General features: G+C 33.9%; 1 protein-coding gene and 1 pseudogene across 3 annotated transcripts; both read left to right on the top strand.

Moving 5' to 3' along the window:
* The first annotated feature begins 2,114 nt into the window (after positions 1–2,114).
* Positions 2,115–20,466, top strand: LOC125058293 (zinc finger protein 728-like). Of its 3 annotated transcripts, none has more exons than XM_047662347.1 (5): positions 2,115–2,385; positions 3,757–3,892; positions 4,757–4,843; positions 6,589–6,717; positions 16,116–17,231. In XM_047662347.1, exons 1-5 carry the CDS (start codon positions 2,251–2,253, stop codon positions 17,204–17,206), a joined length of 1,578 nt encoding a protein of 525 aa, XP_047518303.1. In that variant the 5' UTR covers positions 2,115–2,250; the 3' UTR covers positions 17,207–17,231. The 3 variants fall into 3 exon arrangements, with proteins under 3 accessions (XP_047518303.1, XP_047518302.1, XP_047518304.1); XM_047662346.1 differs by lacking the exon at positions 16,116–17,231 and adding an exon at positions 10,477–12,003; XM_047662348.1 differs by lacking the exon at positions 16,116–17,231 and adding an exon at positions 20,282–20,466 and having other exon boundaries at positions 2,120–2,385.
* On the top strand, positions 20,449–21,835 carry LOC125058858 (annotated as a pseudogene).
* The last annotated feature ends 298 nt before the right edge of the window (positions 21,836–22,133 follow it).

Consider the following 22,133-nt stretch of genomic DNA (forward strand, 5'->3'; position numbering starts at 1 on the left):
ATGATGTAAACTTCTTACATGAAACTAAACATTTTACTGTTAATTTAGCTTGTTAAAACCTAATATTTTTTAAAGGTTTTCTCTTATTTCAGTAAAAAAATGTTAATGAAATAATTTGATTATTACAATAAGCGTAAATAGTTTTCAACAAATTATTATTATTTAACACATTATTTATACATTAATGAGGTTGCTAACTCTATTCAGAACAATTTTTTTTCAACACTGACTTAGCGCACTCTGATGATGCATTTGAAAACTAATTCACGTTCCAATTAAGCTTTAGCAAAATGCGGCATTGTGCGGCACTGAGTCGCATTATGCTCTGTAATTGGAAAATGCACATAATACATTCTAACATTTTTTAAATTGTTGTTGACTATATTCCCTAAACCCTATGAAAATTTTCCCTCCCACACAGAAATTTCATAGAGGAAAGGATTTATTCTTGCCATTTCAATTATAGTTTTACTGATCGCAAGAATGGTGAAAGTTCTCAATTTAAGGCTCATTTTTGGTAGGCTTAATGCAAAAACATATTAGTTAAGTTAAAAAAGCTTATTCCGAAATGAATTTTTTCCTCGTAAGAAATTAAGACCCAAATTAATCGACGAAATAACGTATATTTTAATTACATTTCTGAAAACCCAAATTTTGAATTTTTTAGACTAACTTAAGCTTTATTTGACGCCATTGGTATGCCATTTTGCACGCAATTTGGATACCTATTTTTTTACGTTTACTATAAATATAAATGGTTAAGTGAATAACTTAACAAAATTGCAACAAATTATTAAACTATGAAAACGAAGAACGTTCTGTGAAGCGGAACATAAGAATCAAGGTGTTTTAATATCACTAAACAATGTTCGGAAGAGAGTTGCCGCCATAACAGGTACTTTTTAGAGTTGCCATTTAATAATTTATTGCTGTATTGATGGGACTTTTATGATATAAATTCGTTTTTGCTACAAAATTGAATAAATACATAACGTGATGAAACTAGGTAACTGAAATTAAAACATATATTACATAAGCAGTATAAACTTAAAGTTACTATTATTCTTAATTGTTCATAATTTAATTGCAGGTGTGTCAGAGAAAACTGTAACAAGAATTACAAACGAAGGTATAACAGCGGCGTGTACATCGAAAAAAATTGTTACCCAACAATTATGCAAGAAAACTCTGAATAAAAAATTGTATTGCTTTTCTTTACCCTATTTTCTTTATTTTCCCTGTAAGTAGGTAGAACACCGCTAATATAAATAAATAAAAATATACTTTTTACATAACAGAAATATTGTTTCATCGAAGTATGCAGAAAATAATATTATTTGATAAATTACATCTGCTAAATGTAAATAAAATAGGTAAATATTTTACTCATAAATGGCAACATTACGTCATGCGATTGCAGCGCCGCGTCTGGGGGACTTCTTTCATGAAAAGGACTATACTAGAATGTGAAATGTCATTTTTACAATAACTATTACAACATCAATTCAATAATGAGTTACAAGGCTATTTGACTTAGGGTATGTTCCGATATACACTGCGACCACTGACAGAGTACCGTCAATTTAGTATACTGTGAAACCGTTTCTCTATAGCCAGCTATACAGTTACAATTTAAAACGGAACGCAGTCCAGTATACTAGTCAGCTTCGTTTTTCGACACAGTTTTCAAATGAGTGCATCAAAGTTTTTCAATTCAACAAGAAAAACTATTATTTTAGTATTATCGCATTAAAAAAATCTATATTAATATTAACTGTCAATTGAATTAATACTACAAAGAAAGTAAGTTAGAATTTTAAATGTTTGTTATTAAACTGTAAGTGATATCAGCCGTTAGGCATTCAAGTGGTTTTGATTGATCACGTGATCAAAGCACTGCGAGTACCTTACCTCGAAAACGCCAGTGCTCGCAGTAGAAGTATAGCGGGGATTTGTGACGTCATATATTTCCCTAGGACGCTGCGGCTGTATACTGGCAGTCATAGCGGAACGAATTTTTGAACAGTGGGAGCACTATACAGTACTCGCAGTGTATATCGGAACATACCCATAGTCTGTATTCAGATTTCAGGCAAAAAAAAACTGTATGTAGCTGGCAGTACAACACTACAACATTTTAATGTTGTAAAATGGCGGATCTTCGATTAAGGCACGCCAAGAGTATACCGCTAATTAATTCCTAAGTGCATAATTATTAGTGAAGTTTTTGTGGAATTAGTAATAAAAACAATGGAGGATTTGAAGGACGGAATGTGTCGGTGTTGTGCCTCCGAGGGTACTTATAAAGACTTCACAGCTTCATATCAATGGATGGGTGCCGAAGAAGTATATAGCGACATGTTAAAGGATTGCTTCGATATCACTGTAAGTATTAAGTTAAAACCTATAATTTTATCATTTTAAGGGAGTTTAGATGAAAAGTGTGTATTAAAATCATGTATCACATTTATTGATCGAATGTCGGCTTGGCTCCGTATTTGTTCAGCGCATTCATTTGTTTTACAAAACATTAACTATTTAAATTTGTAATTAATTCTTAACACCATACTTTCGTTGATGATATTACCTCACTGAAAGTATATAAAAATTTTAATATTACTTTTCTACTGTATATCTTAAAATCTAGAACTTCTAATAATCTTTATATAAAAGCTCCATTTCATATATAAATATAAACACAAATTTATTTCATTCAAACAAAATATATTGTCTGTTTAATCAACAGAACCAACTTTACATATTTAAATTACAGAATGAATAATTATTCTATTTATTAATATAAGTAATAAAAGAATATTACTAAGACTTTAATTTATTAAACAATAATTACTATATTTATATTTACATATAAAGTATGATGAGCCTATTAGCCTAATTTTTGGTATTTGGTGTAACAAATCTGTGTATATTGCAAAACATATATTTTCCTGTGCAAGAAAAATTTTATTTACTTGTGGTGTGATTGTTATACCTCCCAGTTCTCTTAGAAACAGTCTATTGGCCGCTGTAGCTATATCATGACATTGACACATACTTAATGTGTTTGTAAAATATTTGTATTGAACATTGTACTAAAATAATTTGGCGGCTCATTGGTCTAGTGGTTAGTACCCCTGATTGCGAATCCATGGGTCCCGGGTTCGATCCCCGGCTGAGACAAACATAGATGTGATGAGCATTTGGTGTTGTGCTTAGGTCTTGGGTGTTTAAATATGTATTTATATGTCTATCTATCTATAATATGTATGTGTATCCGTTGCCTAGTACTCATAACACAAGCTTCACCAGCTTAGCATGGGACTAGGTCAATTGGTGTGAATTGTCCAATAAAAAAAAATAATAGTTAAGTAATTGACATAGCTGTATGTAACACTTCATATCTAAGATGATTCTATGGATGGATTCTTAGAAAAATAATAATTTGTTGGTAAAAAAACATGAAAATACTTCTCTTAATAGTGGTCAGAGAACATCAGTAGCATTGTTATATATTATATAATATCATGTGATATTTTTTCTCACAAAATTTACATGTTTGGAGACAAAGTTTTATCTCTTCATTGGTACAGTTAAGCTTGACTGATGAAATGTTGAATTTATTTGACTTTGGGTCGGTTATCATTGCTTATACAATCTTATGTTTCTTTCTTTATAACAATATCTCTAGAAAGAGCACCGATAGGCGTTGCAATACACTATAGTATAAATATTAAAATTGTATTTTTGTTTTAACAGCTCTCAACGTCACTGGAGAACAATGGTGGTATTTGCGAGGTCTGCATCACACAATTACGTAATGCATTTAATTTTAAAAAACAGGTACAAAATACTGAAGAACAATTTAAGAGGATGCAAGATAAGTTTTTAAAAGGTATTTATTTAAACACTTGAACAAATTTATATGTGCATAAAGTACATTGGTCAAGAATAGGGCAGAGATATTTCTGTATAACCCTTTGAATGCAAATGGCCAGTTTTAAACGCGTAATATATATACACTAGTAGACTCGGCCAAGCGTTGCTGTGGCTAAGATTTGTGTTATATTACATAATAGTAAAATATTCAAGGCAAACGGTAGGAGAACCAGCCATGGGCACCACCATGCTTTTTTGGTGGTTATGACAGTAAATTGTAGCTTCTGTGAAACATTGGTACTTTCATCACGGTGCCATCTGTTAGAATTGTGACTGTCAACTAATTTGCAATAAGATAATATTGCGGGTATAAATTGAGATGTAAACTATCCTATCTATATATTCTATATCCTTTATCACTTCTAAAACGTTTTAAAGATATAAATTAATATAATATAGACCATACTACATAATATAGAAACAAATAATTGCTATTGTTATTTGCAGTTTAGGGAGCGTTCAAGTATTAAGTAACGAATTTTGGGAGGGGGATCCTTTTGTAAAACGTTACGATGCGGGGCGGGGATTGAATTACGCGTTATTCTTAATATTATTTTTGACTTAAAATCCACATATTAGTAACTAAAGAGTCACTAGGTGGCCACGAAACGTTTTACTAGACTTGGATACAGTACTGTACTTGGGTACTGAATAAGGTTACGGCGAGTTCATGGGGGGGGGGGTCAATAATCTCCAAATATTGCGTTACACGTAATACTTGAACGCTCCCTTAATCTTCTGTAGTTGTCAAGTCTTGTGTAAATTGTGATTTTAAACTATAATATTTAAACTAGCTAAGCATTTGTATTATTTGTTGCAGAAGATATAGTTAAAATAGAATTGAGCAACGATCCAATGGAAAATTCTGATGGTGGTGATAATATTGATGATGATTTCTCTAGTCCTGGTAAGTATCATGTATTACATGCTTATAATTATAATGATAAAGATTTTTTTTTTTTATATAAAGACAATTCACACCAATTGACCTAGTCCCATGCTAAGCTGGTGAAGCTTGTGTTATGGGTACTAGGCAACGGATATACATACATATTATAGATAGATAGATAGACATATAAATACATATTCATACACCCAAGACCTAAGCACAACACCAAATGCTCATCACATCGATGTTCGTCTCAGCCGGGGATCGAACCCGGGACCCATGGATTCGCAGTCAGGGGTACTAACCACTAGACCAATGAGTCGTCATTTGATATTTATTGTATTGGCATAGAAAATACCATTCTGTTTATAATCATCAGCTCTGCTGTATATATGAATGTAACATTTATTTGATTTGTAAGATCAGAGCAATTCTTATCTCTGAGGTTGTAGCTTCAAACCCGGCTAGGCTCCAATAGACGTACTATGTGCGCTTTTAACACTTGTTTGTACGGTGAAGGATAGAAGCAGGCTGATCTCTCACTTATCTATTAAAGAAATGATTACGAAGAAAAGCTTGTATTGCCACTGGTATTTTCTTACGAACGAAGTTTTAAATAATGAATAGATAGATTTGAGGTTTTTTATCGGACTCTGGGCATTATTTTCGTTAAGACAATTATTATTTGTAATTGAAAAATGAACCTAGGACTCCCGAGTATACTTACGTATTGTTTGTTATCTACATAATGATAATTTTAGAATTAGAATAGGAATTTTAACGTTACCTTAAGCGAATATAGGATTATGTCTGGATTCCCTCGCGTTGATAAATCGGTAATAATATCCAAGACAAAATTTTAATTGTTAGTTGTTAACAATAGTTTTATTCCGTGTGTTAGTCTCATTAAGAGTAATCTCGATGTATACACAATTCTCGTGTCACAATATTCGTTCCCATACTCCGATACGGCTCGACCGATTCTTATGAAATTTTTTATGCATATTTATTAAGCTTGAGAATCGGGTACTATCTATCTTTCAAACCCCTAAGTGATAAGGGGTGTCCACTACAATATTTTTTTATTTTTATGATACTGCATACGAAAATACATACAACCCCTAATTTTCACCCCTCTATGATCAACCTCTATTTTTTAGTAGATAGTTATTTTTATTGAAGTTTTCCTTCAAATAATATACATGGCAAAACAAAGTTTTCCGGGTCAGCTAGTTATTATCTATATATATAAAAATGAAACCCGTTTTCCGTTGTCACGACATAACATGAAAACGGCTTGATCGATTTGGCCAATTCATTTTTTATAATATTCTTTGAAGTACGAGGATGGTTCTTAGGGAGAGAAAAATTAAAAAAATTGAGTGAAAGTCTAAAAACAACACTTTTCTATATTCCCATACATAATATTCGTAATAATACTTAAAAGTCAATTTGAACTTTAATACCATATCATAAAGTTCAAGTGTTAGTGGAGGGGTTCCGGGAAGGTAAATTTTTATTTTTTGACATAATGTATTTGTTGTCTTATCAACTTTCTTTTTTTTATATTACTAGCTAGACCGGTATCCCGAATAGTAGAATAAGTATTTAAAAAAAATAAAGAATCGACTCTTAGGCGGTACGATGTTCGCCAGGCCAGTTAGTGTAAAATAAAAATATTTACAAAAATATATTTATTTTCGGTTCTTTAAGCAGCCTTATTTTCTGGTATCACGCACTTAAGAGATGTTTCAAAATTTCAGAATACGACGTACCAATCCAGTCAATTAAAATTGAGAAGATGGAATCGAAAACGAAAAAGCGACCAGCGAGGGCCTCCACATCGAAGGCGAAAAAGCCTAAAGTGGAGGTTGGCGAGCCGTCTAATAAACGTAAGTGTACTTTTCATTTATCAGGTTTTAATGGTTTTGTGTTCACGGACAACAGAGATTCATTAATTTCAAATCAAAGGAGCAATAAACAACAGTCGTGTTGTCTTTTGTTTTACTAGCTGTTGGTACTGATTTAAGTGTTTAGTGTTCTTAAATTTTAAAAGTGTGTGAAGGAAAGTGAACAATTCAATTTTTTTATATTAATAATTATGTATATTACATATGAGGGCTGACATATGACGGTGACATCAAGAATAAAGATTGTAAAAATAGACATATACAATAGAATATATGTTGCTATACTCAATTCAAGATTTGATACATAGATACAATAAAATATAACATTTGTAACATATTAAGACTGGAAATGATTAAAAAAATAGATCTAGATTCTTAAAATGGTTATATTTTATAGCTGGGCTGGCGAACATCGTACCGCCTAACAGTCGATTGTTTATTTTTTTTTAATACTTATTCTGCTATTCAGGACACCGGTCTAGCTAGTAAGATAAAAAAAGTTGATAATACAACAAATACATTATGTCAAAAAATAAAAATTTACCTTCCCGGAACCCCTCCACTATGATGGAGTGATATATATGATATGGTATTAAAGTTTAAATTGCCTTTAAATATTATTACGAATATTTTGTATGGGATTATAGAAAAGTGTTGTTTTTAGACTTTTCACTCAATTTTTTTAATTTTTCTCACCGTAAGAACCATCCTCATACTTCAAGGAATATTATATGTTATGCCGTTTTCATGTTATGTCGTGACAACGGAAAACGGGTTTCATTTTTATATATATATAAATCAAGCCGTAATATCATCGTCGTCAAGGCAGAATACAAAATACCATCCGTATCACCTTGACGTCCGTCGTTCCACAACTGAGCGTTTCTTAAGGCAATTTCTGCCGCGCACCACCACTATGTGGAACCAGCTGCCCACTGAAGTATTTCCGAACCAATTCGACTTAGGGTCCATCAAGAAAAGAGCGTACCAATTATTAAAAGGCCGGCAGCGCGCTTGTGAGGTTTCTGGCAGTGCGAGTGTCCATGGGTGTATCACTTAACATCAGCAAATTGTGCGTGTACTAGGTGTACACACGTAAGAAGTGAAACTTCTTTATGACCTTATTTTTCGAAAAATGATCTACTATATGCAAATTTACAGAAATTGGTTAAATAAAGTTAAATTAGATAAAGTTTAACAAAAGGCTTTTATTATCATAGACAAGAATACAAATACAATTATTTCATTTTACCTTATTACTACTAAGATTATTACAGAATTTCATTAATTGTAATAGAATTATTACTATCATTGTTATCGTTACTATATATTTTTGTTATTAATGGCTTCGAATCTCTTCGAATCAACCGTGGTAGGGACAAGAAAAAGATGGCGTGTAACCGAAATTGTTACGGTAATTTTTTTTCCAACACTGATAAAGAAGTATGACTTCAAAAATAACAAGTGCTAGTTTATGAATGAATGTTACCTTGAACACAAAACCATTAGCCTATTTATCAAGATTATGGAAGAGTTACGTAATTTTATAGATTTTTTTTTTACATATTAGTATTTGGAGGTCTTGTATGTGAAAGAACATATAGTTGATATGCTTATGGACATCACTTAAAACTAGGTTTAGCCATGTGGCTTCAGCGTGCGACTCATCCCTGAGGTCGTAGGTTCGATCCCCTGTGCACCAATGTACTTTCTATGTGCGCATGTAACATTCGCACCTGAAGGAAAACATCGTGAGGAAACCGGTTTGCCTTAGACCTATAAAGCCGACGGCGTGTGTCAGGCACAGGAGGCTGACCTACTTGCCTATTAGATTCTCAAAGCATAAAACAGATACAGATATATTTAAATCTGAGGCCCAGATCTAAAAAAGTTGTAGTTGCCATTGTTTTTTTTTTATAAATTTTAGTACAGTAAATTATTTGTTTATCGTGAATTTAATAGTAAATCGATTGTTTATGTCTTGATTAAAAATAAAAAAAAACCGTTCTTTGATTTGTTGAATAGTGTCAAGCAATGCAAAATTAAATTAATTTAAATCTGAGGCCCAGATCTAAAAAAGTTGTAGGTGCCATTGTTTTTTTTTTATAAATTTTAGTACAGTAAATTATTTGTTTATCGTGAATTTAATAGTAAATCGATTGTTTATGTCTTGATTAAAAATTAAAAAAAAAACCGTTCTTTGATTTGTTGAATAGTGTCAAGCAATGCAAAATTAAATTAATACAATTGAATAGGGATTTTAGTGTTTAGAATGTTTAACACGAGAAAGAACTTGTAATATTTAACTATATTTTTCATATGTTATATTTCGAATTTATACGGAAACCCTTCCATAATTTTTTACTTTGTTATATTTCTGTGTTAGCAAAACCAACTTCTGACTGAAATAAGTTTGTGTTGCTGTTTGTGTTATAGAGGCTATGCAAAGTTATAGTTTTATTCTACGTTATTTATACAACTGAGGGTAGACACATTAATACGAGGGTAGATTTGATTCGAAGTAAATCAATCTATGGACATCAAAATATCCTATCGTGGTTAAGTAAGGGAGCGTTCAAGTATTACGTAACGAATTTTTTGGGGGTCATTTTGTAAAACGTTACGATGCGGGGCGGGGATTGAATTACACGTTATTGTTAATATTATTTTCGACTTACACCACATAATAGTAACTGAAGAGTCACTAGGTGGTCACGAAACATTTTACTATACTTGGGTACAGTACTGTACTTGGGTACAGTACTGTACTTGGGTACTGAAAAACGTTACGGCGAGTTACATGGGGGAGGGGGGGTCAATAATCTCCAAAAATTGCGTTACGTAATACTTGAACGCTCCCTAACGTAAATACAATAATTGATGCGCCATGACTGGTATTTGTTTTAAATGGAGTCGTAATATATTTGGAAATATCCAAAAACTAAGAGGATGATTGACTCATGTATAGGGCAAAATGCGACCACTTTAGTTTCGGTCTTGAGTTTCCCTTGCTCCAAGAGTTTCGAACTCTATGCCTGCAACTGTATGTCGTAGATTTGCTAGGGATAGCCACGTTTCGCTTTCCCGGTGGCTTCCAAGCAATGTTATATGAACCTACTATAAACCTATCTTATGTTCTAGTTATCAAAGATTGGGCCCATTTTAATTATAACTTTGCATTGCTACCTGATTTTTTAGTATAGAATAGCTATTTTAAGACATTTATAAACTTTTACCCAAAATATCTTTGAAAACAATAAGTGAATTACGGAGTGATAGTTTTTTTTTGATTGGACTTCGTCATCAGTTTTAAATAGGAGACGAACGCAAAGGTAAGTCTCCTTTCATATTTAAAACTTGAGATGAGTATGACTTTAACCAAAATATCTTTAAAAAACATGACAGAAACTAAAATAACGCGAGCAAATAACTTGTCTGTTGTATGACTAAAACTATTCTTACGAATATTTGAGCATTAAAACTATCAGAAACACTACTACTAAATACTTAAATGCGGTACGTTGTAGGCAATTTTCTGAGGATGACGCGATATCTAATAAAAATGCGCTGACTTAGAAGTGTCAAAAGTATAGTTGAATCTTTAAATAAAACAATGTGATTTGGACAAAGCTTCGGGTTTTTATCCATTAAGAGATGCCGTCCACATTAAGTAACAAGCGAAGAATATATAATAAGAAGATATGGATGAAGATAATTGAGATTACTTCGTTTCTGTTATAGGAACAGAAGACGACGCCCCCAAGCGCAGAAAGCGGAAAGTGAAAACTGATCATAGCGCCACCCCAGAGCGCATTGAACATAGAGTTAACCTGACAACAATACTACAATACTCCAACGCAAGCCCGTTTAGGGATAAAACTATGCGCGGTTTCTCTTGTCTCTACTGCGCTAAATATTTCCAAACAATTGACGAGTTACGCAAACATACAGCACTACAAATCGAAAAGAATAAAATCAATAAAATGCTCGATTATAAACTTAGCTACAATCCTATAAAAGTCGATATCACAGACCTCGAATGTGGCATTTGCCAACGCTCCATGAAGGACTTGAACGAATTGAAAGATCATTTAACAAGCGAACATAATAAAACAATACATAGAAATATAAAAGATATCATTCTACCATTTCGATTAGAGAACGGACAAAATTTTGCTTGCGTTCTATGTTCGGTTGTTCATATTTCGTTTAAAAATTTGTATCATCATATGAGCAGTCATTATAGGAATTACTGTTGTTCGAAATGCGGCGTTGGTTATATAACAATAGCGGCGTTGCGTAAACACGATAAAACCCACTTTCAGGGCAACTTTGCTTGCGACTTTTGCGATAAAACGTATACGTCGTTGACGAAAAAACGCAACCACGAAAAGGGCGTCCACACTGGCGGATGGCTGCGCAACAAATGCCCGCATTGTCCGGAAATTTTTGTTAGCTACTACGATCGAAGCGAACATTTGGTTAAAGCACACAATCAGGCGCCGCTAATATTCCCATGTAATGCCTGCAATAAGACGTATAAAAAGAAGTTTGAACTAAATCGACATATACGACACCACCATCTCCAACAGAAGAGCTTTCTGTGCGATAAGTGTAACGCGAAGTTCTTCTCGAAGCGTGGTCTAGTTGACCACATGACTAGGCATACGGGTTCAGAAGTGTGTTCGTGTGATCTATGTGGAAAGACGTTTTCGCGACTACGCACGCTAAAGGACCATTTGAAAATTCACGAGGATGATAAGAGATATCAGTGCGAGGTCTGCAAGAAGACGTTTATGCAGAAGTGCAGCCTGAAGAGTCATATTAAACTGCACCAGGATGACTTGGATATATTTAAAGAGTTTGATGACGTCAAACATTTGATTGATAATAGGGAGATGACGTTGAAGGAAATTGCGGCTGAGAGTAAGAGGAAGGCTGAGGAGGAGAAGAGTTGGTTTGGCAAGAATGATGCGGGCAGCTGAAAGAATAGTCACTGGTTGAGGAGTATAGAGATGTTTTTATAACGGATATTTTAATACTATAGAACTAGTGTATAATTTGCTTAATAGGTATACTAGTATTACAGGCAGGCCTTATACATGAATACCATTGTGTATAAAACATACGAATATTGTATATAGTTTATATATTACCACAGACTTGAATAACATAGTTATTATGGGTGCGAAGTACAGATACCGGCAAACTTCTTGTGCATGAAACAAGGGAGTGGGGGAAAGTTTGCGCAACTTCATCTCTCACCCACCCTCCCAGTGATACCTAAAAATCAAGGCAAGGACTGAAGGATTTGTTCAAGATGTTTGCCGGTAACTGTATATAAAATTAATGTAACTTTTCGCGTGAACCATACCGGAGGAGCTTAAATCTATGAATTTTGACAGTTATAGTACGCCCTAAGTCTCGTGTCTGAATCTTAGGTTGACATTTAGAGTCTAGGCGCTGAGTCTTGCTCTAGTACGTCTAAAATGATAGTGAATCTTAGACAATACAATCGTGTTTCTAGTTAGTCTTTGAAAATTAAATCTTTTTTTTTATTCACTTGAATATCATGTTTCAGTGTCAATTAACGCGTTTGCGAATTGCAATCGTGATGTTACAGATAGAAGCTTCAAAATCATTTAATCTAATATATAAAATTCTCGTGTCACAGTTTTCGTTGCCATACTCCTCCGAAACGGCTTGACCGATTTTGATGAAATTTTTTGTGCTTATCCGGTATCTATGAGAATCGGCCAACATCTATTTTTCATCTCCCTAAATGTTAGGGGTAGTCCACCCCTAAATTTTATTTTTATTTTTTAGACAAAATTTTTAATTTCTATTTTTTTATGATACAACATTAAAAAATACATACAACCCCTAACTTTTACTCCTCTACGATCAACCCCTATTTTTTTATTATAAATGATATACATGGCAAAACGACGTTTGCCCGGTCAGCTAGTATGTTATATTAAATATAGTTTTTAAATATTAAAAAACAGCCCTGTGTAAAAATATTCTTATTGTATGTATATATTACTGAATCTTTCGTCTGTATATAGAACGTGGAACAAATGAATAGGCGAATAATGAAAGTATCGCTGGTATCGGGCTTGCTAGATGCTTTGCGTGGATTTAATATTTTAAACGATACACTGATTTTTCATACCGCAGAATTCTGACATTTCATAAATGTTGCTACTAAAAAAGTTCTCCACCGAAAAGGGGACAAATTTTACCCATTTGAGGACAATAAAATAAAATGCTACGTATATTTTATGTTTTACCTACCAAAAGGTAAATCTTAATATTTACTTACTTAAATACAAAAATAACAAATACATATTTCAATATCACGAACAATATATCGAATTAACTTTAATTACTTTATTTTATTCTTATCACTGCCTACTAATTACAGGTTTAGTAAGCCTTTTAAAAATAATAAAATGTTATCTTTACTTGTGCGTTTTTTACTGTTTGTGATGAAAAGGGATGTAATTATCAATGTTGAGTACCGCACTTAATAAAATTGATACATGCACTAACAAATAAAATGTATGGTTAGAGTCAGATGTTCAGACTCGTTTTGGAATTAAAAAATGTGCCCAGCCAAAAAGGTTTGTAATCTCTGACATGTCAAAAAATGATGTCAGAATACTACGGAATTAAAACTCTACTTCTGCAATTTTAAGTTGAAACAGTGTAATTTTTAAATGTTTATATTCCCCAAATTGACGTACTTAGCCACGCCTTGAGATCGTTGAAGAATAGGGTACCTACTACGTTTCGCCTTACTTATCAACTACCGTACACATATACTGGTGGAGTTTTCTTGTGAGAATTGTGGCACTTTAAATTAAAAAGTTAATGTTTTGAAGTTATGCTTCATTTGGCGCGTTAGGAAAAAATGATGAGAGTACATTTTTTACGATGCGCGAGCACACCGTCACAAAAAACCGACACCCTGAAGTTAACTATAGTCAACAATTTAGGTTTTTTGAAGTTATACTTCATTTGCCGCGTTAGGGAAAAATGATGAGAGTAAATTTTTATAAGTAAACGCACGTTTTTTGTTCTTATAAAAAATTCTATGCTTTAAGTAGTTTCCAGAATTATATATGTTCGTACATAGCTCACTCGCGTGTTTCGTTATTCGTCTATTTAGTAACGCTACTATATTGGTTAAATTACGTTTTAATCGAATTTGTCAATTTCTTTTGAAATTGTCGAGACTGTCAGGTAGAGGATTGTCTTGCAATAAATAATTTTAATATGCTCCGTTTCTTATTTTCGTTTCAGCCTTGCGATTCTGTAACTCACTTTTGATAAAGTGTAGTTTATTGTTTATCAGAATGCCAAATCGTAAAATGACTGCTTTACGACTGATTTGAGCGCGACCGCCGCTGTGAAAACCGCTGTGTGAGTTCGAAAAGTGAGTTAAAGAATCGCAAGGCTGTCCTCAAAATATTTCATAAATTGATTGATTTGACCTCTTAATGTTAAGGACCGATCTGGTCGCCAACTCCAAAAAAGTACATTGTTTCTTTCCATTTTTCGCCATCGTTTCTTGAAGTAGGGCGAATGGAATAAATATATGGTGGAGTTGAGTAGTTTATGTATCCATTTTGAAAGATCGATACACGATTTAAATAACTTCGCTCAATAGAAAAAAAAATTAAAACAGACAATTTTTGACACTTTGAATTCATTTTATGGCGAAAATGTATAAAGAACATTTTCAATCACTTGTATAATATCCTCAACACAGGGGCTCCCTAGTGTGGGGACTAGCGTTAGAATGTGCAGGGGGTCCATTAGCGGCATTTTTTTACCGGTTTTGGATTTGTATGTTAATCCAGAACAAAAGCTACCTGTATCATGAAGTTAGTGAAATGGACTTATGGCCAGTTTTTTAAGTATAATACCCCTATGTGCGCCGAGCGCCCAATGTGTACTAGCTTTTAAAGTAAAGACGTGTACAGACATCGCGAGGCGTTGGTTCATCACGCATGCCGCAACCGGAGGCATACGACGGTACATTTATGCATGCGTCCCGAACGACACATGCTCAAGGTGTGCACGCTAACAACCACGCACGATGTTCGTCAGTAAGAAAAATGGCTCCGGCAAGGCGAGACGTGCAGATTGCAGCGACCTATAAAGTGATTCATTCAATATTAAAAAGAAGAGAAAAGAAGAAAAGCTGGTGGAAAAAACGATTTTTCTGACGCCAAGCGTCTTTTCTTTTATATTTATTGTAATAATCAGCATGTTTAGATTCCCATACTGTTATTTTCATAAAGTTTGACAAGTTTACGCAGTGATTCGGTATCGGCCTCCATGACGCATGAGCGCGCAACGCAAATAACAACCGTCCGTCCACACGGAGCACATGGCTCGCACTGAGGAGTGAGGCCAGTGTTACCAACTTGAATTTTATCGAGTAGGTAGATACAATTTCAAAAGTTGGTAGTTTCCAACCATCTTCAATTCGAAAAGTAGATAGATCTGCCTACCTAACTATAATTTCGAGTTTTATATAAAATCCTACCCTATGATACCTTTAAATCATTTTTTTTTTCGTAAAAAAGTAATCACTAATAGTTTATAGTAAAAAATGAATATTAACTAAACAAATGGACAATATTCATTAAAAAATCAAAACATGTTATGGATTGAAGAGATCAATCTAACATAATCTACTTGAAATGCTTAATCTAACCTGCATATTCTGGTTGAGGAAAATCCTAAAAGTTGGTAGAGTTGGTAACACGTGAGGCGGCGTTCGCAACAATTGTATGACACGAATGCTCACTGTCACTGGCCCGAGGCATGCGGTCTGTACTCGCCTTAATAGTTACAACATTGGTTATAGATATTGATATCTTCTATAAAACTGTTGTAATTGCTTTGCGTATTGTCAATATTTCGTATGTAGAGAACATACGGTCCGAAATTTTTGTTGGTATTTTTATCTCTCATTATCGAGGTTTTCCTATGGATCCCTAACTTTTTTAAATAATATTTTATAACCAAGAGATAATGTAGAATTCCAATGCTGTTAGATTTTTTCGGAGTACAGTGGAGTGTATTCATACAAACAATCAATTCTACTATTATTACTATTTTACTTAAACATTTATGATTATCTGTGTAGAGTACTAGTCGACTCTAGTAGGTATTTCAAAGTCGCGTACAATGAAAATTACATACACTTTAATGCTTCATAATTTTTTGTTCTGAATTATTACTGCTTATTCAAGTTATAATTTACGACCGAAAGTATTGTAACGGTTAAAGTTTACGTTGTTAAGTTTAGCAGTGTGATATGCCGAACGGCGGAAAAGCTGAACGCTCTTTTTCTTTTATAGGCCGTACCGGAGCACGAAAAAAACGAAAACGGACCTTTAAAGAAGAGAACGAAAGTGAGCTGTGCGATAACGATATTGTGTATCGTGAAAAACATGTGTCTGAAATGCAAAAACAGTGGCATAACTTGAATATACTATTAACGTGTTCGAATATCACGCCGTTCAAAGATAGAAATGATGCAGGCTATATATGCGCCTACTGTTTTAAGACATTCCCCGATCCTAACGAATTAAGGAGGCACACGCATTTCGATCACGTTAAGGAAAAACCCTCGTACAAAGCTGGCTCAGGGATGAGCAGCTTTGTAGCGTTTCTGGACATTGTTGATCTCAAATGCACCATATGTGATAAGCCAATGGAATCTATTAACGCGTTGACTAATCACCTTGTCCATGAACATTACAAGGAATACTATTTGGATGTGACAGATTATTTCCAACCCTTCAAACTAACCAATGAACAACAGATTAATTGCTGTCTATGCACTGCAATTTTTCACAATATGAAACTGTTGATGCAACACATGAACGAACATTACAGAAATTTTATTTGCACTATATGTGGAGCGGGTTTTGTTAATAGCTTTCGATTGAATCGTCACGAAACAACTCATGTCAAAAAGAAATCTAGTTTTCCGTGTCGACATTGTGGGCAGGTCTTCGCTGCTGAGTCTAAAAAAAAAGCTCATGTGAATACAGAACATAAAGGTGTTGCAGGTGATAGTGTTTGCCAAATATGCAAAGCTCGGTTCAAGAATTACTATCAAAAGACACGGCATATGGCGCAAGTGCACAATGTTGAAGGTATCAAATGTGATATGTGCGAGAAGAAGTTTAATTTAAAGTCGAATTTGATGCTGCATATGCGAAGTGTTCATTTAAAGGAACGCCCGTACGCTTGCTCAGTTTGTAGTATGGGTTTCTTCATAAAGCGCCATATGTTGGGCCACTATTTGGCGACGCATACGAATGAAAGGAAATTCAAATGTGATGTATGCAGTAAGGCATATGCAACGCAAAATAGTAGGAGAAAGCATATGAAGAAGAATCATGGTATTACTAAAGCCAAAAGTCAAACCGGTCTTGTGTAGTTTTAATTAAGTAAATTTATGTGATGTATGTTCTGTGAATATTTTTAATGTAATTTTATATAAATATCATATATGTGATAATATAGCGTTTCGATCTGGAGTGAGTTTTATTAATTCTGCGAAAATATTGTACGAGACAGACTATTTAGGTGTTATGCTGTGTCCCAAAACAGGTACATATCAAGCATTTACTCGTTTATAGTTAATTCGTAAAAAAGGAGGAGTGACTAAAGTTTGCCGCCTTTCTATAGTTGTTAAGTTTAATCGACCAAATAAAAACGGTGGTGTGGTAGTGGAACATTTGTTATGATGCAATTGATTCCTTAGTTACTGTCGTAAAATCTTAAAAATGTATTCAACGATTTAAATATCGGAAAAGTTATTTTACAGTTTGAACATTTCAAAGCCACTAATACACATACAATACATCATTAGTAAATAAAACACTTGGAAAGGAATAGAAAACGCCAAGTTAGTTTCCTCGCTCCAATTAGAAAGTTTTCGAAATATAAAGAATAGCAATAATTATTTATTCAAGCAGACAACCAATAGACCAGTGCCGATAATTTTTGAAACCAAAAAAAATTACAGTAGGATGAAACCCATTAGAAAAGCAGGGGAATATGATCAAAATGAAAGGAAAAATAAATTACGGTCGATCTGAGGTCGGGAAGGGGTAGGGGGGGAGTTTTAAGAGTAAAAAACGGTTTATCTCGATTTCCGGCAAAACTAAAAGTCCTATCGAAGAAAACTAAATGGCAAAGTTATAAGTCATAAAAAGATCTACAACTTTTGTATTCACACATTTTTCACATAACCTCAAAATTTATGTGAAAAATTCAAAAAACCAACTTTTTGGTTTTTTATTTCTATCTTTTACAAAAATTTATTTTTTTAAACGAAATTTGGTGAAAACTTACCTTATTATGTCCCAAATATACTGTAATTTATTTGATTAAAAATATTTATTTTTTCACCTTATTTTGAATTAATATCGAAAAAACACCCTAATTTTCAATCGAAAATTCTGACGTCAAAATTTCAGCTTTTTTCAAAAAGTTGGTGTGCTTTCAGTTCATTGAAATCTCTACTTTCCAATGGTAAAAAAATATATATACATGACCATAGTAAATCTTCTCAGAAAATGCAAAAATCGTATGCAGTAACGCCCAGACCCGTCATCCCCTTCCCTACTTCTCTATGAAATACGAAAATTTTAGCCCATCTAAAGGCTAAAAATTTTTTTTAAGGTCACTCAGGTATATATAAGTTATCTTAAAATAGTAATAAATAGGCATCTAATTATAATTTAAAGAAGATTCATAGAGAAGTAGGGAAGGGGATGACGGGTCTGGGCGTAAAATTTATCGAGCGCGTCAGATTTTCTAAGGGAGTGTTAAGTGCACCAAAAAAAAGCTCTCATTCACTAATCTGACGATTTCGATGGGACGCAAACCCACGGCCATTTTCATAATATGCAAAAAAAATCTCAATTTTGAAATACTCAAGCGCGAGATATATGTGGTTCATCTTTATGTTCTAAACGTACTGTCTCATAATCTGACGATTATCTAGAGGGATTCGCCTGATCTGACAAAAAAAATTTAGAAAAACGATTCACCGAAAGGGCCATTCCTGCAACTTCCCGCTACTTCCATTCCTGGGTGCTTAAAATTGATATTTTGAGCTCGCTGAGTTCAAAGAAATAACATGTCTATGCATTTGAGCTCTCCCAGCTCGAAAGTCTGATAGAATTTTTTCATAGAACACTATTTTTGGAATTTTCAAACCGCAATAACTTTTGAATGGATCAAACAATTTGACGCGGTTAGCGGCATTCGACGCAGTTTTATCATCATCATAAGTAATTTTGCAATTTTAATTGATAGAACCACAAATTTCGGAGTAATCCCGAAAAAACACTTTTTCGGGTTTCTTTCGTTCACGATATCTCTCGAACTAATCAACCGCTTTTGACGAGCTTGGTGGCGATCGACGTGGTTTTTCAAGCTCAAAGGCGGATTAGTTTTTGAAGTTGATCAATAAAGAAACCACTTTAAAAAAAAAAAAAACTTATTTTTTTAAGATTTTTCAAAATTTCTCAAAATCTATCGGTCCGAATCGGTTCAAATTCACAGGAAATGTAATTTTGAGGGAAATATTTAGAACGCCGTTTAGTAGATTCCGATCGGTTAAAGGAAATGTAGGCATCACGCAGCTGCACGCATTTAACTTTATCGACGATTTTTTGTTATTTCGGCTTGCGGAAATCGTCAGATTATATATTTTTCATTATTCTTGAATTATTTCCTTCAAAAAAAAAAAAAAAATTAGCTACGCTCGAGAATGTCGAGATGACGGTTTTTTTTACAACTTTGTTGCCCTCCCCTTTTTTTCCGTCACTCTCAAATTGTCAGATTAGTGGAATATACACTTTTTAGGATGTAATTAACACACCCTACCTTAATCTGACGCGCTCGGGAATTTCTGATGGTCAATTTTTTTTTACTAATCTGATCCTGTCTCCTTCACGGGCGGCCTTATATATGGGCCTCATATTTTGTGGAGGTACTTAACCGGGTACAAGGTATCCCCCTATATATTAATCTGCCGCGCTTTAGTAAATCCCGAAATCCCCTCTTGGGCTCCCCTACCATTAAATATGTTTATATTACAAGTAGGGTTTGTACAATTAAAGAGAAATGTTATGCGTGAGCGGCATTATCATTGCAGAAAACACCCAACAGCAGATCGACTGATCTACCTTAGTTAGACGGCTAATATTTCTAATTCATTTTTGTAGACGTACGTACGTACGTGCAATACGAAAAAAACAAATTCCACTTTATGCGGTGGATTTTCTATAGGTCGTATGTCTTATATCAAATATATAGTATAATGAGGACGTGGAACGTGTGGTAATAAGATACGACTTGTGTGCATATATTGATGCTGCACTTTGTACATTGTGTATAGAAAAGTACAAAAAGACCTAAGCGTAAAAGCGTAAATAATAGAAGCACCTTTGGAATCATCAACAAAGTAAAGGATTAACACTAGTCACTTTCTTTGTAGGTGACGTCAGCAAAACAAGTTTAAAGGAAAATTCACGGTCTAATATTTTTGAACCTATTGTTAACCTAAAGATTGGACAAGAGCATACCCTCTCAGATATTGAAGATTGTGAACCCAAATATCTCATTTATGACGAATATCAAGGTAAGAAAGTAGATGAAAGCAAGTGACCTTTTTCAAATACCAGAAGACTGTGATCACACTATAATGTATTTATTTGTAGGTAAACAAAGTAAAGGTGCGAAAGACGAGAAATCATTAAGCTCTAAACATTTATTGACAGATGTTGACGTAAATGAAACACAAGAAAGAGAAATAGAAAAGCATCGTTTTAATTTAAGACAAATAATAAAATTCACAAACGCAACACCAATTCGCACACACAACGGAGTGAGTTATGTATGTGGTTTCTGTCAGGAGCAATTTCCCCAACCGGCGAACTTAAAAAAGCACACATTGGCCTACAAGCAAATTAGTGAATTGAATTTTAATGGGTTTGGTCATAAAATGTCTTCGTATATTGTAAAACTAGATATAACTTCATTGCAGTGCATCATTTGTGATAAAATTCTCAATGATGTAAATGAATTAACCTCACATCTCACTAACGAACATAATCAAGAAATACACACTGATATCAATAACCACATTGTACCAATCAAATTTGAATCGGAGACATTGCGTTGTGTCATCTGTTTTCTTGTCTTTAAAGGTGGGAACTGACCAATGTTACGAAGTGTAATGTAACATGTAATGTAATGTTGTACAGCGAGCATTCGTGCAGTCAGTACGTCGTGTTACGTTGTTTTTCCCCGTAACACGACGTACTGACTGCACGGAATACTCGCTGTGTAACATTACATTACATGTTACATTACACCTCGTAACGTTGGTCAGTTCCCACCTTAACAAATTCAAGGCTTTATTGGAACATATGAACACTCATATTAAGAATTATACATGTTCCGAATGTAATTCCGGCTTCGTTAACCGGGCACGACTAAACAATAGTAAAGGCCACGAGACTGGTACATTTAAATGTGATTGGTGTTCGAAAGTTTTCACGAAAGCACGCAACATGAAATTGCATGAAAAAATTGTTCACATACGCTGTGGAAAAGTTAATAAATGCGGTCATGTCGGGACATGTTCACAACATACAGATCGAAAGAGAAACATATAATAAGCGTGCATGGAAGTAGAGTTGAAACGTTTGAATGCCAAGCGTGCAGTAGAACGTTTTCAACTAAAGGAGCACTTAAGACACATACGAAACGGGATCATTTGTTTGAGAGGCGTTTTGCCTGTACGCTGTGTGAAATGAAGTTCTTTGTTAAGTCAGAGTTGCAAGACTACATGGTTAAGCACACCGGAGTACGGTCCTTTGAATGTGGTGTATGTCACAAGACATATGGACGTCAAAGGACTTCACGCCAACATATTCGGATACATGAAGACGATCGAAGGTTTAAGTGCGATTACTGTGGGCAAGCGTTTATTCAGAAGGGTACTTGGCGAAGCCATATGCGTTCGAAACATGGCGTCGAGGTTTAGGTATTTCTTTCTCGTAATATATTTTTATCATTGATCTTTGGTGTACGAAGAAATGTTTTTACTCGTTTGGGTGTTAACTCTTGGTTGAATTTTTAATATACTATAATGTTAAAATAAAAGTATTGTTTACGTAATAGCTTTATTTTCACAAAATCTTAATCTGTTACTGTCAAAAATATTTGAATAGTTTAAAAAAAAGGGACGGTGTTAAAAATACCGTATCACCGTAATTTCAAACAAAAATCGTTAAGAATATAGCGCAATCTAAATATCTGAATTTTTTAGATTAAACTAAGTA

The sequence above is a fragment of the Pieris napi genome, chromosome 18, assembly GCF_905475465.1.
Source record: "Pieris napi chromosome 18, ilPieNapi1.2, whole genome shotgun sequence".
Lineage (NCBI taxonomy): Eukaryota > Metazoa > Arthropoda > Insecta > Lepidoptera > Pieridae > Pieris > Pieris napi.

What these genes read in the sequence shown, in the direction of transcription:
- LOC125058293 (XM_047662346.1), top strand. Translation starts at nt 2,251, where the DNA reads ATGGAGGATTTGAAGGACGGAATGTGTCGGTGTTGTGCCTCCGAGGGT. An exon ending in TGATGATTTCTCTAGTCCTG is followed by an intron (nt 4,844 to 6,588) that starts GTAAGTATCATG and finishes TCAAAATTTCAG; the next exon opens with AATACGACGTACCAATCCAG. An exon ending in TGGCGAGCCGTCTAATAAAC is followed by an intron (nt 6,718 to 10,476) that starts GTAAGTGTACTT and finishes TTTCTGTTATAG; the next exon opens with GAACAGAAGACGACGCCCCC.